General features: G+C 32.0%; 1 protein-coding gene across 1 annotated transcript; it reads left to right on the top strand.

Moving 5' to 3' along the window:
* Positions 1 to 9,745: 9,745 nt before the first annotated feature.
* Cpr92F (cuticular protein 92F) lies at positions 9,746 to 11,757 on the top strand. The gene is made up of 2 exons (XM_017901121.1): positions 9,746 to 9,766; positions 11,338 to 11,757. The coding sequence occupies exons 1-2, from the start codon at positions 9,746 to 9,748 to the stop codon at positions 11,755 to 11,757; spliced, it is 441 nt and encodes a 146-aa protein (XP_017756610.1).
* Positions 11,758 to 14,877: the final 3,120 nt, after the last annotated feature.

Below are 14,877 nucleotides of genomic sequence, written 5' to 3'. Positions count from 1 at the left end.
TCCTTTTTCCCGTAATAAAATAATGAAAGAGAAGGGAATGAAAAAGGAGATACATCCGTTATTTTCAATTTTCTCAAAATTCCCAAGTAGTTTAAATTACAACGTGGATGTGCGCCATTAACTGGACACGCCTCCATGTAAATATCGGCGCCTGCGCGTTCGATGAAATGTTATACAAGTAGGTAATTTCAATCGTCACTTTCGACATGGCTAATCATTATGGAAGAAATCAATCATCGTTCCTTTAACGACTTGTGTTGCTTTTATTTACCGTAATAGCAACAACAACAACAACAATAATAATAGCAATAGTAATAATAATAATAACAACAATAGTAATAATAATAATAACAATAGTAATAGTAGTAGTAGTAGTAGTAGTAGTAGTAGTAGTAGTAATAATAATAATAATAATAATAATAATAATAATATTCTGGACACATTACAACGATCGATCGAAAATTGGCGGGAAAATATAAATCACCGAGGAACACGCGAAAGAGGCTATTATCGAATTAATTTCTCAATTATTCCGTAAATCGAGAGTACGACCTCGAGCTGAAATCTGTAGATTCAGGGGGGGAAAAACAGGGACGAAATGCAATTAGACGAAAAGAAGGGAAAAGATTTACGGGTCGTGGCGTGGCAATGAGGGGCGGGGGAGTGGGAAATTGGTACATCGATCGAGACGAAGGTTGTCCCGTGTCCTCGGAATAATCAATCGTACGTGATTGACTGAAATGAAACTTTTCTTACGCACTTTGCCATCGAAATGGGGGGGAAAAGGTGCGAGCTCGTTTCTTTCTGGTAATAATGTAGTTGTTTTGTTTGGGTATATCGTTACGCGAGTCGGTCGATGGAGTTATTGAAAATTTGTGCAAAATTAAGACACGACTATTGAAATTATTTTTAAGAAAACAAGATGATTACTGTTTTTAAGGTGTACATGTTTGTGAAACACGAGACTGAATTTTGAAAGAATTTAAATTATGGTGGTTGCCGAAGATATTTTATTGTGATATATAAATTACAGTGATGGAATGTAATAAAACTTACTTATGAACTTAAGTATGTAAGTTACGTTACAATTTGCACGTAATTATTTGAATTAAATCAACGAATTTATGTCTTGTCGAATTGTTTGTCACACAGGGCTTGCTGTAAAATATTATATTAGATTTTTTAATTACTAGATTCTCGATTTTAAAAAATTTTTAATCTCCCTCCTTAATTTCTAATTTTTAATTTTAATTTTATTTCTATGTTATACGAAATTTCTCAGCTTTCCCTTTTCGGTTGTTCAAATTTTAGAAATTGAATATTTAGAAATTCAATGAAATTCGTGATAAATTTTCGTCTTCAGTGACCTAACCTATACAAATATTTTTACCCAATACCATCCGAGGTTTCACGTGATTACTGTAATATATGTCATTTGGAAAATACCATTTTGCAAGGTAAAAAGCAAAGACGTACACCTTGTAATAAAAATAAATAAACATACAGGACACGAGACACAAAACAAAGAACCAAAGAATAGTCGTCATATTAAAAACGTGATTACGCGATTCACGTGAAATTCATCGCCAAACAATTTCCTTTTGCATAACAGAAATTTGTCTATCGTCACGCACGTATGCCTTCGATCATGCATGTAGATTCTCTTTTTGATCGCAGTTTCCTGATATCTTAAGTTATCGAAAGTTACGAAACTGTATGGTTTTAAGTTTGCTTTATCATTCAGACTTTCGTCGTTAAATCACACAGGCGAAATTTCTTTTTTTTTTTTTTTTTTGAAGATCTGTTTTGGAACTTTCCAAACAGGATGAAGTTAGAATTTTTTCAAATATAAAAATTATATATATGTTATATTACAATAAAATTGCTTTATGGGAATGATTTTTGGTAAGCTTATGATTGTATATGATTTTTTAATTTAAATAATTGATATACTGTCATGGGAGTCGAAAATCGTGGAAGAAAATTTGCATTGAAAATATATTTGATTATAAAATATTTAATTGAGAAACGATATTCCCTTATGTGATAGTAAATCTAATAAACTTTGAATAAATGGAAATTGAATTATTTTATTATACTTTATTATACTAATAAAATATTCAATGCTTATAGAATTTCCATTTCCGTTGCTTGTCATTTTTATTATTTATGAAACTAATTTAATAAATCAAAATTCGAAATGTTATAATAGAAGTTAATATTTCAAAAGATATTGAAAAATGATTTTACATCACTAATCTATGGAGAATCGACATTTCTCTTACATTTCACGTGCATAAATTATTTTAAATAATGCTACAAATGAATATTCTAAACTTTAGTTTATTCGATATTATTAATTCGCTTGTTTTCATTCTCTTGTATTAATTACCTCAAAAATAACATAAGAAACAAAAATTCGAAATGACACAACAAAAATTAGTATTTCCGAACACAAAATATGACAAATTATTTCACGCTATTGGTCCACACAAAATTCCCCTTCCTGACGATCTCTGATCCCCACCAACAATTATTTCGAATAATATAAAAATTCAAAATCTCACAATGCTATAATCCCAAACCATAACTCCCAAACAGCACTCTATATCGCCCACCCACAAAGAAATGTTCATTTCCAACGTTTTCAAAAGATATTCGAAATCACAAATCAAAACATTCCAAATTCTTCTTCAGAAACAGATATTCCAATAAAAAAAATGCAAGAACAAAAATAAAAAAATATTTACCAAGGTTCACTCTTCTTTGAAAAATAGTCAGAAAATAGCGTAGTTCGCGTGGCGTATCGCGTGGGTGTCATAGTAATGCCCAGATCGCTCGATACGAGGAACAAAAGCCCTATCCATGGGATTCCAGTGAATCTCGTCACGCGGCATTGTTTTTAATCGGCTGTTATCCACGCAGGTCGGTTAAGGGCCGCATTAAACGATCGCCGCGATGCCATTAATTGGCACGCAGCGCTCGTTGCGTGGGCGGTGGCGCCGCGAACTAGGCAGCAGGAACGAGAACCTAACCTGTGACCACGAAGCATCGTTTCATAGACTCGTGTTGGGTATCGATTTCTGTCTAATTCCTAAAAACCAGTAATATTTATTTACTTCATTTAAACAGTCTAAAACCTTATACTACGAAATAAAGAAATATGGAAATAACAATGTTATTATTATTTAATAAATAGCAATGTTAGTTATCGATTTGCTTATAAATGATATCAATTTGAACTAATAACTCTGAGAACTGATCACCCAGATCTGGCAGTAGAACCAGAGAATAAATTGATATCATGGATCGATTGTAGATAAACGATATTTATTTTTCGGGCACGAATAGAAAATTTTGGATATTGAGCACGATTATAAAATTAAAATTTTGGGGAAAATGGTGTTTATTATTTTGCGGCATTTGAATATAAATTTTTGATTTAGCTGTACATTATCAGCAATACTGATCTACGAAATTGTAGTATTTCACAAGTTCATTGCGATCTTCATTCGTCACAACGTTCAATGTATGGGACTGCTGATAATGCGAATTATCTTTGAGACATGTAAATTATGTTGGTTCAATAGCAGTTGCCTATTCAGTTGTAAAGTACTGGGGAATGAAGCTTATGGAACGGAGATACACTATCGATAAACGATAAATTATCGATAATTTAACGGTACCTCAATAGCATATCGGTGTATTAAAATATCGTTAAGTTATCTTTAAAGTCAAAATAAGTAACTGACAAAGAGCACAATGAGTTAATCGTAATAAAATCGTTGAAAATTTATTTGCTTTTATTACAGAATATTTTACAGACAATATATTTGTATACTTTAATTCTCATCTTGTTTTTCCATTCGAAAAAATCGCTTTGTTTTTAAAAATAAAAGTTCAAATACTAACTATAATTTTGCATCAATAAAGTATACCAAGTTTCGTAATTTCGAGAAAACAGTGCACGTGTGTTATATTTATGATGTGCCAATTACAACATACGTATGCAAATTTTTCTATCTGAATAACCAAAATTACGATCAAGGTGTATTATTGTCATAATCTGGAATAATAAATTTAGATAAAAGCTAATACGAATAAAATTAATAAATCATATTATAATAAGTTTTATTTAAACTTAATAAACTTTAAATTATTTTATTACAATTAGTACCTTCATATTTTATTTCACACTTTATTTTATACGAGTAATTAATATTCACACGTATTTAGCAATAATTTTACGAATCGTTTTCTGTTTATAGCTCGAGGAGCCAAAATTGTCCTGTAGCATCTTAATGAACTGACTAAATTTCGATGGCGTTAATCGCACTAGTGCCTTGGAAATTGGCCTTTATCTTAGAACTGGCTTCGTGAAGCAAATCCCTAACCTTATCTACTTTCTCAAGCATACAAACAAGCGTGACCAAGCGTGCCTATTATGAGACTTATTGTTAGTTGGATATTCTGCGTCACGTATTTCCATCTGTCTCGTTCTTAATGAATGAAAAAGATACTTGAGATTCTTTAAAAGATCTATCGTCCTTTAAAGTTGGTCAGATTCGATCCTGAACTTCAATTAATTTTCAAGGTAGTACTATACTTCGTGTTACTGTTTAATAATTGTGAGCTAGGTGGATGTGCTATCGTTTTGGGGTATACAGTAAATGGTTGCCACTCATGCACTCATGCTTAAATTTTTTTTCATATGTTATAAGGAGACAAATTTGAGTATTATTGGATAGGAATGAGAATTTTCAAAATGGAAATGGAAGATATTAAATTGAACAGATTTGTTCAAAAAATTCGAATAGATCAACATAAATAAATATTTAACTAATTTATGAGTTATAGAAATAACAATTTCAATGAAGAATTAAAAAGAAAAGAATTTAAAAGAAGTATATTACTGAATGATAGCGATACTGACAGAAACTTCAAAAACTTTTTAAAAAAATTATAAGACTGATACAAATGAAAGTAAGTTTATAATAATTAACGAAATAATCATAGTTGAACCATGTATTTCCATAACTACCATATATTACCATATTACCATATATTAATTACTATATATTTCATGTTTATATTACTTCAGACAGAAAAAAAGATATACATCTTGTTGTTGAGTTATCAAATATGTTAACGATTAATAATTATCCAAAATTTATTTGAAACTGAATAACACCAGCACTGGATAACACGAATTAACGCACAATAATAGCGAAAGGATTTTCCAAAGCAGACGTTGGAATCCAAGAGAATGTGACTTCCTCCTTCCTGATCCAGGATTATTCTCGAACACTATGGGACGATTAGGCGTGTCACTAACCCGGTACACATTGGCCTGGACGAGGCCAGGGACGGTTATCGACAGCGAATGCCTGTTGCACGTATCGAGCATCGACATTCACTCGATTATTTACGCTGCTGTGCACCAGTAGCGGATGTCATAAAAGACGGACTAGACTTCTTTCGAACTGGTATTCAAACGGACAAGGAATGAAAAAAGCGTCAATGATGGATCATTTTCACCCTGGAATATCGATTCGTCAATAGAAAATCAGGTGTATGGTGAAAACGATGTATTTAGGATGTTAAGCAACCATACTTGAGAAATTTCGTTATACAAAAGGTCGAAAGCAACGCATATTTGAGCCGTTCACTGCACAAATCGATTAACTTCTCTTTTTGAAAAATCTTGAATTTAAGTGTCAAAGTACTTGGTATAGTCGTATGCATTCTACGATATTTATTTTGATTTAAATTGTAAAGGGAATTTTAAAAAACAATGTACATTATTTCATTGCATTTCTCCACTTTTTGTTTTGTGGAGTTAATCAATTTGTGCAGTGGACGGCTCATTTGATGCTTGATGGAATTTCATAAGTGAATAAAAAATTGGAGGAGAATTTTGGAATATTAAACAAATTTTTCGAATACCTCTATTTTATTTTATTTTATCCTTTATATTTACTAGTATTTTTTCGTTCACATTAATCGACGTTAATGTCTTTTTATTAATATTGCAGTTAATATTCTTTATTATTAATTCTCATTCATATTGTAATTAATATTGTTTATTATTAATTCACATTAATATTCTAATCAATGTATCCTACTACTATTAGTAGTAAGATATACTATCTTAGTATCAGTAACTATTGTTTTTATTACGTTAGCTTCATACTATTCGTGTTAAATTTATTTATAAATATTTCGAATTATTTAGAAAATGTTTATTCGGATAAATAATTAATTATAATGGAGTATTGGAAAGCTAGGTAACCTTCTTGCTGATGGCTTATTGATCCTTGCTCCATGGCTTGTCGCATCACTGTACCCTATTGATGGAATATAATAATACCGTGATTACTATGATTGATAGGTTCAGATAGAGCCACTGGGATAATCTACGTTAAGTGGAGAATGCATGCTACTGATAGAATAATCTCGTCAAAGCTGGATTTTAACCTAATCTCGTGGGGTATCTTAACCAGTGGATATAGTAGAGACACTTTTACAGTAAAATTACTTTGCAACAACATTTTTGGCATGGTTGCATTTCTTTCAAAACATTCTTCTAAAATTTACTTTTTTAATCATTACTTCAAATTATTAGAATTAATTGTTACTTAAATTAATTCTATTAGGCGAGTACTTAATTATGTGACGTTATATTAGCTTTTGTTTATAAAATTAATGTTTATGAAATAAAGTATGATGCATAAAGAAATTTGAAAACAATATCATAAGAATTTAAGATATCTTGTTTAAGATTCCCATGAAAACTTGCGCCATAGAATTGGTGTTTCATTGTTTCTCTATTATTTTTATTACCAACATACTTTTCATTTTTATAATAATATAATAGTAGTTATTATGTAATTATTTTTTCAAAATTTATAAACATATAATTACTCTTTATTTGAAGGAACCTTTAAACATCGTATATTTAAAAAAGAAATCAGTCATGATAAAAATTATTGGAAGATAATAGCACAAAAGGAGAAATTAAAAAATAGAAATAAGGAAACAATGGAAAAGTAGTAAAAATTTTTAGGAATGAATAGAAATCGTTGAAGTAATTATGTTACTATCAACTCGGTTTTTATTATTACCTTAACCACGTCATTGACATTGACGTTAAACCATTAACATTGCATTAATCACGGTGTTCGAGTACATCATAATCCCAAGCTTACCCAAGCGGGTGTCGCTAGTTGCAAATTCCTTCGTCATGGTTCCTCGAATTCTTTCGTCTTCCGTCATTCGTGCGTGAAATGCCCAGGTTTACACAGAACTTCGGTATCAATTACCCAACAACGATATTTCTACGATCATTACAGCAAACTGTTGCCAGTTTACGACAATTCTATTTTTACACCACACAATCTGTTTGGGTTAATAACTTCTTCGATCATTTTTTGTTAACATGTGTCTTAAGGCCTCTATATTTCCTTCTTTCTTTGTTTCCTTAAGGTTACGTGTGTTAGTCAAAATGAATGGAAAGTGGTGGACGAACTACAGAGAAATATTTTTGACAGTAGTGATATATAACAAGATCGTTGTATTACTATAAAAGATTACAATTTCTTGTTAATTGCTATTTGAAAGTTTTTGGCAAATGTACTAATTGGGTAATGATTATACTAACTAATGTGTGATACTAATGTAACAGCAATACTAAATAATTGTGTTATTAATTAGTAAACAATTCTTTAATACTAATTGCTAAGTAATAATTAATCTCAATAATTTATATTAATATTGACTATATGATTATGTATAGCCTTACTTATTGCTGATATTAAGTTAAGTCATAGTAATAGGAAGTGAAGTTTCTTTGCTAAATCCTATTATGTATTTTATTATATTATTTTGTATTTATTGGAACAACGTATAGGTGGGAACTATTTGCTCCTTACAAAAATATACAAAAAGCATTTTCAAATTTAAATTTAATACAATTGAAATGTGAAAATGTTTTAACTCTATTGTTATTATACAAATAATTTAAAAAGTTATTAATATTATTTTGAGATATGAAAAAGTAAAAGATACGTAATGTTAGATCGATACGATTCGATCACTATGAAAATAAAATTGAGAAAAATAACAAATACGTAAGTGATATTATCGATCAAGGAAAATGTCCAAGAAATAATGATTTATTGTTTCGTGCAATACTATATTACACAAACCTACAGTATATTAGAATTGTAGAAAGAATATATATCTATTCGTATCAAAATTTAATTGCACACCCACCAACCATACCCCATGCCTTACGCCATTTTCATTGGAGACAGATCTCGAATAATCGCTGGAAAATGATTTCATCGTAATGAACTTGTCCCAATTAAGCCATGGACGATTGTTGGAAACGATTGTTCGGCTATTGGTTGCCATTGTTTTGCGTTTCGCAAAGTGTAATTGCTTGAGGACTTATTAAGAACTCGGGTGTAATGACACGTGATGGAATCTTACAGAATTTGCATCAAGGATCACGTTCGAGAATCTCAGACTGCCATTGCCATTGACCATAAGAGCTGAGCTGAATTACAAAACGCTAGAGTTTGATTTCATGAAAGTTGACCGAAGTGGGCTGGATAATCATATGTTGCATAATAGAGTGATTAGTGGTACTTATAATTTGAGTACATCATAGGCAGATAATCTCTCCCATATATACAATTTTTCTACAGAAAGACATCAAAGTCTACAAGACTTAGAAAACTTTTGAAATTTTCATTTCTAATTTACAAAACTTTCTGAATAAATAAAATTATTGAATAAGATTATATGTGCTGAAGTAAATGTATAAATATTGAATGTATTTATTGTCAATTTTTTACACAATATTCTAATATCATTATATTATATTATTATATTATATATATTATATTATATTATTATATTATATATATTATATTATATTATATTATTATCATTTAATTTAAATGTCCAATTCATTAAGTCACTTATTTTACTGAAATTTGATTCCCTTCAAAAAATATTAAATATAATTTCCTTAAAGAAAAAAAGAAAAGGGGTAAAGTAAGAAAAATGGAATAAGACACCCCTAAATTCAATTATACATTTCCATCATTCAATCACTAGCATTTGCCACATTAACCCCATCACAAGGAAACCATTAACTCAAGGAACCCGAAAAACTCAGAAGAATTTGTTGAAATGAAAAGTGAAGATTCCAATGTGGGATAAATAACGGAAAAAGCACAATAAATAATTATCATCCATTAAAATTTAGTTATCAAGGTAGGAAACCCACTGCAAATCCCAAATAAGTTACTTATGACACTCATGTATACCAATTCACCCCCATGGAGACCAAACCTAACCAACCTAAAATTCACAACTGACCTACCCTTGCCTCTTCTTCGTCCACAGCAATCTTTCTCGCCAGAGATTGGTGCAATCGTCCTTATTTCACCTATTTCACCCATTGCTTTTGGTTTCTTCTTGCGATCCCGATATCGTTTCCCCGGCGATCGACCAACCGACTCTCTTTTCCCGCATTGCCAAACAGAAATGCCTCTCCCCACCCCTTATTATGTGAAAATCAAGCGGAACGCGTGCGTGTGCGCGCGCGAATATTTCATGTACACCGGCGTGTCCGCTTGTTTAGCTGCTCTAAGTGGGCGCCCGTATTGTTCCACGACTATATAAGGTGTACCACGGCCCGTTCGATCGGCAGAAAAGCATCAGGTCGTGGATCATGGCTAACATGAGGCTCCTCGTGAGTAACGACCATAAGATTACACATTTGACATAGTTCGACGAGGTAACAGGGACTTTGTAATTGATCATGGAGCTTGGTATGTGGTTTGGAGAATGGTAATGGTATTGGGATTAGGGTTAGGTTGCAATTTAGTATAGATAGGGTGCTGATGAGTATTTTGTGGTTTGGTTGAGTTTTGTTCGTACAAGTTGTACGGTATGTAGTTAGACAAGGGTTGACAGAGTGCTTGGTGGTTGATGGGATCGGGTTCAGGTGCTTGGTTGTTTAAGTTAACATCGGTATAGTAGCATGTAGTAAGATAATTTGTAACATGATAAGTTTCATATGTTTCAATTAGATCTTGTTTCTTAATTCATTGTTTTGTGATTACTATATAGTCTCTAAAGCTTCAGTTTCTCGGGAAGCATGAAGTAGTAATTAAACTTGTAACTAATCTCAAAGTAGTCACTGATTACTGTAGTATAATTCTTCGTATATAATAACATTATTTTTCTATTGTTATCTGTTTCAATACATTTCTCATACACTTTCATTTGAAGTTCATTATCATTAGTATTCCTAGTTTTAGATTTTTTTTTGTTATTATACCAATAATTTTCAATATTTTCTTTGTATCTTCTTTCATATTTGCCTTCAATGCTCCTCTCTTCTAATAACTTCATTTTTAATTACTTCTCATTGCAATTATATTTTTAATACTTTAATTTACATACCTTCATTTAAATTCTTATTTTGATTATTACTATCTTCAAAATTGTTTTTATTCTTTCACCCTTAAAATTTCCTCAGTCTTCTCTAAAATTTATTTTCTATATTCTTTTATTTCAATTTATTAATTAAATTATTATTGTTGTTATAGGTATTTATATGCTTTTTATCTGATTTAAAATTGTATTAATGTTACAGAGTCACTACTAAGCTTAACTACTATCTGATAATTATAGAAACTCCTTCTTTAATTTCACATTTTCCTATCATCTCATATTTAAAATTACATTACACTTTCTAAAATGTTTTAAATCAACTATTTCTTAGTAACAACAATATTTCAATCTACTCCCTACACACCTTTATTCAAATTTATCGAATTCTTCTATATTCTAGTTAGTGTCTTGACTTACAACACCATGTTACTGATACAATTCAGATTCAACAAAGCCAGTTTGCATTTGGAATAAATTTTAATATTAATCGAAACTTCATCTACAATTCTTAGAACTGACATACCTAGAGTAAGTACTACAATGCTGACATACTTAACTGAATCAAAATATTTTCGATAAGATATCATAATGTTTTAATATCTTATTTATATCCCAAGTTCTTATTACTTCCAATATTATTACAAATATTACATTAAAAAATGAATATACACAAAATTTAACACACTGAATAAAATAATAAATTCTCTCTTACAACCACTGTCAACACGTTCCCCATGGCCACCACCAACTTTCAAATTTTCCTAATACTTACTTCAACATCTAACTCTTCATTTCCAAATAACTTGAACTTTAGCAATAAAATATTTCACTCAACCATCAATTGCACCTTGTGTTTCATTTTAGCTCCCTCTGTCGTGTCTCATCCTTTCGGTATCCATCGTGCCAGGTTATGCAGCCTATGGGGCAGCATACCGCGGTCCTCCAGCTCCTCTGGCCCACGACGGAAGGGTGATTGACACACCGGAAGTGATTCACGCGAAAGCAGCTCATTTAGCAGCTCACGCAGCCGAAGCTGCTAAAGCGAGCCCACTCGGCTACGGCGACTATTCCGATGGGAAATACGAAGACTATAGCAGCTCTTACGTCGTTCCCGCTCAGAACATATACCATGGACCTCCGGCACCCTTGGCTCACGACGGAAGGGTGATCGACACGCCGGAAGTGGCGCATGCGAAGGCAGCGCACCTAGCGGCACACGCGGACCAAATTTCGAAAATAGCTCAGATTTCTTACGCCGATCCCTATCCTCAACCACATTGGTGAACGAGATGCATACGACGCCATTGACGACGGAATCGTGAAATCTCGATCAGTATACCAGGAGGAAATTCAGTTTCTGATTTATGCAACATTTTCACGAGATTGTAAATTAATCGAGACTCTTGGTTTCTATTTCCGTCGTTCTCAAGTCGATGTACGTTCTAGAGATCTTGTTGATGTTCTTGTTCATACAATAGTCTGGTTTTGTAACATTACGAAGCATGGAGTTGTGTATAATATTATAGAAAGGTGGGAAAGGCTTTTTATAAGTTAGATGTAGATCATGGATTGTAACGATGGTGTTTTTATTATGTTCGACTGGTATTTGATTAAAGTGATTGCAAGTATTTAACAAACACTTGGTCTTCGTTTCTTTTCGTGTTTAATCCTTTCTCCTTTTATACCTCGATAGAATAAAATATAAATTTTTATTCCTTTTATATTTTTATATATAAAATATAAAATATATGTTTTTAATTTATTTTTATGGAATTAGAAATAGCACTCCTGTGTTTATGAGAATTTGATTAAAATTGAAATTTATTTGGAAAAATCGTTTTGCAGAATTTATACAATTTTTAAATAGTCATAGATATCGTTGAATGAATTTTTAAGTATACATTTGTTCTAAAAATTCGATTGAAATTTAAAATGATTAAGAATATAAATACTGCTTTTTAACGTAATAAAATATTTTTTAACTGAATTTGAGTTTGTTTATTCCAAGTCAGGAATTAAATGAACTGTTATCCTAATCAGTCACACGAAGTCAACGTGATTTATTCAGTATAAGTCATAGTTATTGGCATCAGCGAGGTTTCTTAGGTGACATTTTCTTCCTCCTTATGTCATTGTGAGAAACAAAGGGTTCAGATGGAGTTCAACAGACCTAATGTAACTTGTTTCTTCTTATATTACAGTCTAAAAGCAGGAGATAATATAGGAGTGACAGAAACCAGTTCTATTCACGAGTCAGACTTGACTAGTACCAGACATGTATATTAACTTTAAACAAAATTTGTGCTAAAATAAACCTTCAATAACTACGTCCAAAGATGTAATACGGTTCTCTGATAGGGCAAGTAACTCACAAGTGTCAAATTTATTTTGAAACTATGTGCTCAAATTATTCAACTCGACGGTTATTGACCCTTTTCATAGTATGTGGGAGTTAGGTAATACAGGTGTCTTAAATTATATTACTTTCGTATAATTATTTAAATTTGTAGCTAGAATTAGATACCTTCTGTTAGCAATTAGATTTTATTATATCACTATTACAGAATTTTGTTATATGGTTAGGTCAAGCTTTATTGTCAATTTACAAGAAAGTAATTATTTCACAGGTCTCTCACTGAAAATAAAGGCACTACCATGTTTGTATTCATTTGCTTAAAAACTTGTGTATATTGTGTATAGACAATGGAAAACATTTAGTGTGATCGTACATGAAACCCTCGAGTGCTAACACCTACTGATATGAGAATACTCAGGGCCGTCTGGGGTATGCTATCTTAGGGTGTAAAGAGGTTAGAAACCTCCTGCAAATTGAGAACAAATATACCTAAAATCTTATCTGAGACGTGAGATTTAGAAAAATCCTGGATTTGGTCTGTCGATCTCAACTGGTTTTTGGTGCATTGATCACAAAGCCAGACATTTACATCTTTCAACGCCTTGTTAATTCTGTAAATTTATTGTACCTAAGAAGAAATAAAAATTAAGTTAAAAACACAGGTGAGTAACCTGGCATTCAGTTTTGAACTCAACAAAGAGTACGAACCAAAGTAAGAGCATACCAATTTTAGAAGCAATTTTAGTAGAAATTTTAGAAGAAATTTTAATAGCAAAATTATAGTTGTAAAAGGGTCTTAAGTATGTATCAACTTATAGAACTTCATACAAATCACAAACCTCGTAAAAAGAGGGGAAAATGTTATAATAAGAAAAATAAGAAGTAAATTAAAAACAATCCCAAGTAACGAATTTTCAACCTGAAAAAGAAATAGAACAAATCCAAGCAAAAATGTATAAATTTTTAAATTGCAAAATGGAATATATACAAAGTGAATCATTTAACACGATAATTTCGATTGTTTTCATTTTTACTAAGTTACTTAACAAAAACCAGATATCGTTACTCCTTCGTATCTTGCCATTTACGAGAAAATAATTTTCCCTTATTTCTCCAATAATTAAATAATTCAGGTCAATCTAGGGCGTCACTTTACACGAACCATTCTGCGTATAAGTACAAATATAAAATGCTATAAACTAACCACGAAGACAAAAATAATAGCTGTTTTGGTTCATTAACGAATAGAAAATCAAACTGGAACCTAATCGAAACTAAACATAGTACCATTGTGCGTCCTTTTAGTCAAGAGTATATTTCAGTAAAATCGTCTAATAGTAAAATCATTCTTAGCTGCTTATGAAGAATAAATGGAAATAAAAATTGACCTGAACCCAGCATGCGTTCGAAGACTCACGGACGGCAGTGCACGTCCCGACCACGTTTGTCTCGCGTTATCAGAGCGTTGGCGACAAGCTCGCAGTTCCGTTCAGGTCAGCACGCGAACAATGCGCGAGGTGGTCTTTGAACCGGGACAACTGTCGCAACTGTTCGTTATTTTCAATGAAAGAAAGAGGGGAAAAAAGCTGGGGAAAGAACCGAATGCACCGTTTGCGACGCCGCGTGACAACACGCTGATCGTAGAGGTGGGTGAACACGGAATGGCGACGATCGAAGGAATTCGTTTCGTCCACTTGCTGTGGGCACCGATGAAATATCGCTTGCGGAGGGCATAGGGAGTGAAATGCTTGTGAAACACGTTGTCGCAGCGTGTTATTTACATATGTACGCAAAGGATGGAGGTTTCTGCAGCGTTTCGTGTCATTCTTCAGTGATTGCATCACGAACTGTTGCAGATTATTTGGGGATACTGGTATTGGTGACGAAAAGGTAGTCCTTTGGATTGTGAAAAGGAATTGGTGAATATTGGTATATTACTGATGATAAATGGTAATTTTTAGAGGATTGTTGGGGAAAGGGTAATTTTTAGGGATATTGGAGAAATTAATGGTAATTTTTAGGGATATTGATGAAATAAATGGTAATTT

This window comes from Eufriesea mexicana, unplaced genomic scaffold (genome assembly GCF_001483705.2).
Source record: "Eufriesea mexicana isolate 0111107269 unplaced genomic scaffold, ASM148370v2 scaffold1482, whole genome shotgun sequence".
NCBI classification, from domain to species: domain Eukaryota; kingdom Metazoa; phylum Arthropoda; class Insecta; order Hymenoptera; family Apidae; genus Eufriesea; species Eufriesea mexicana.
Note: the sequence above shows the minus strand (reverse complement) of the source record. Positions and strands in the feature narration are given on the sequence as shown.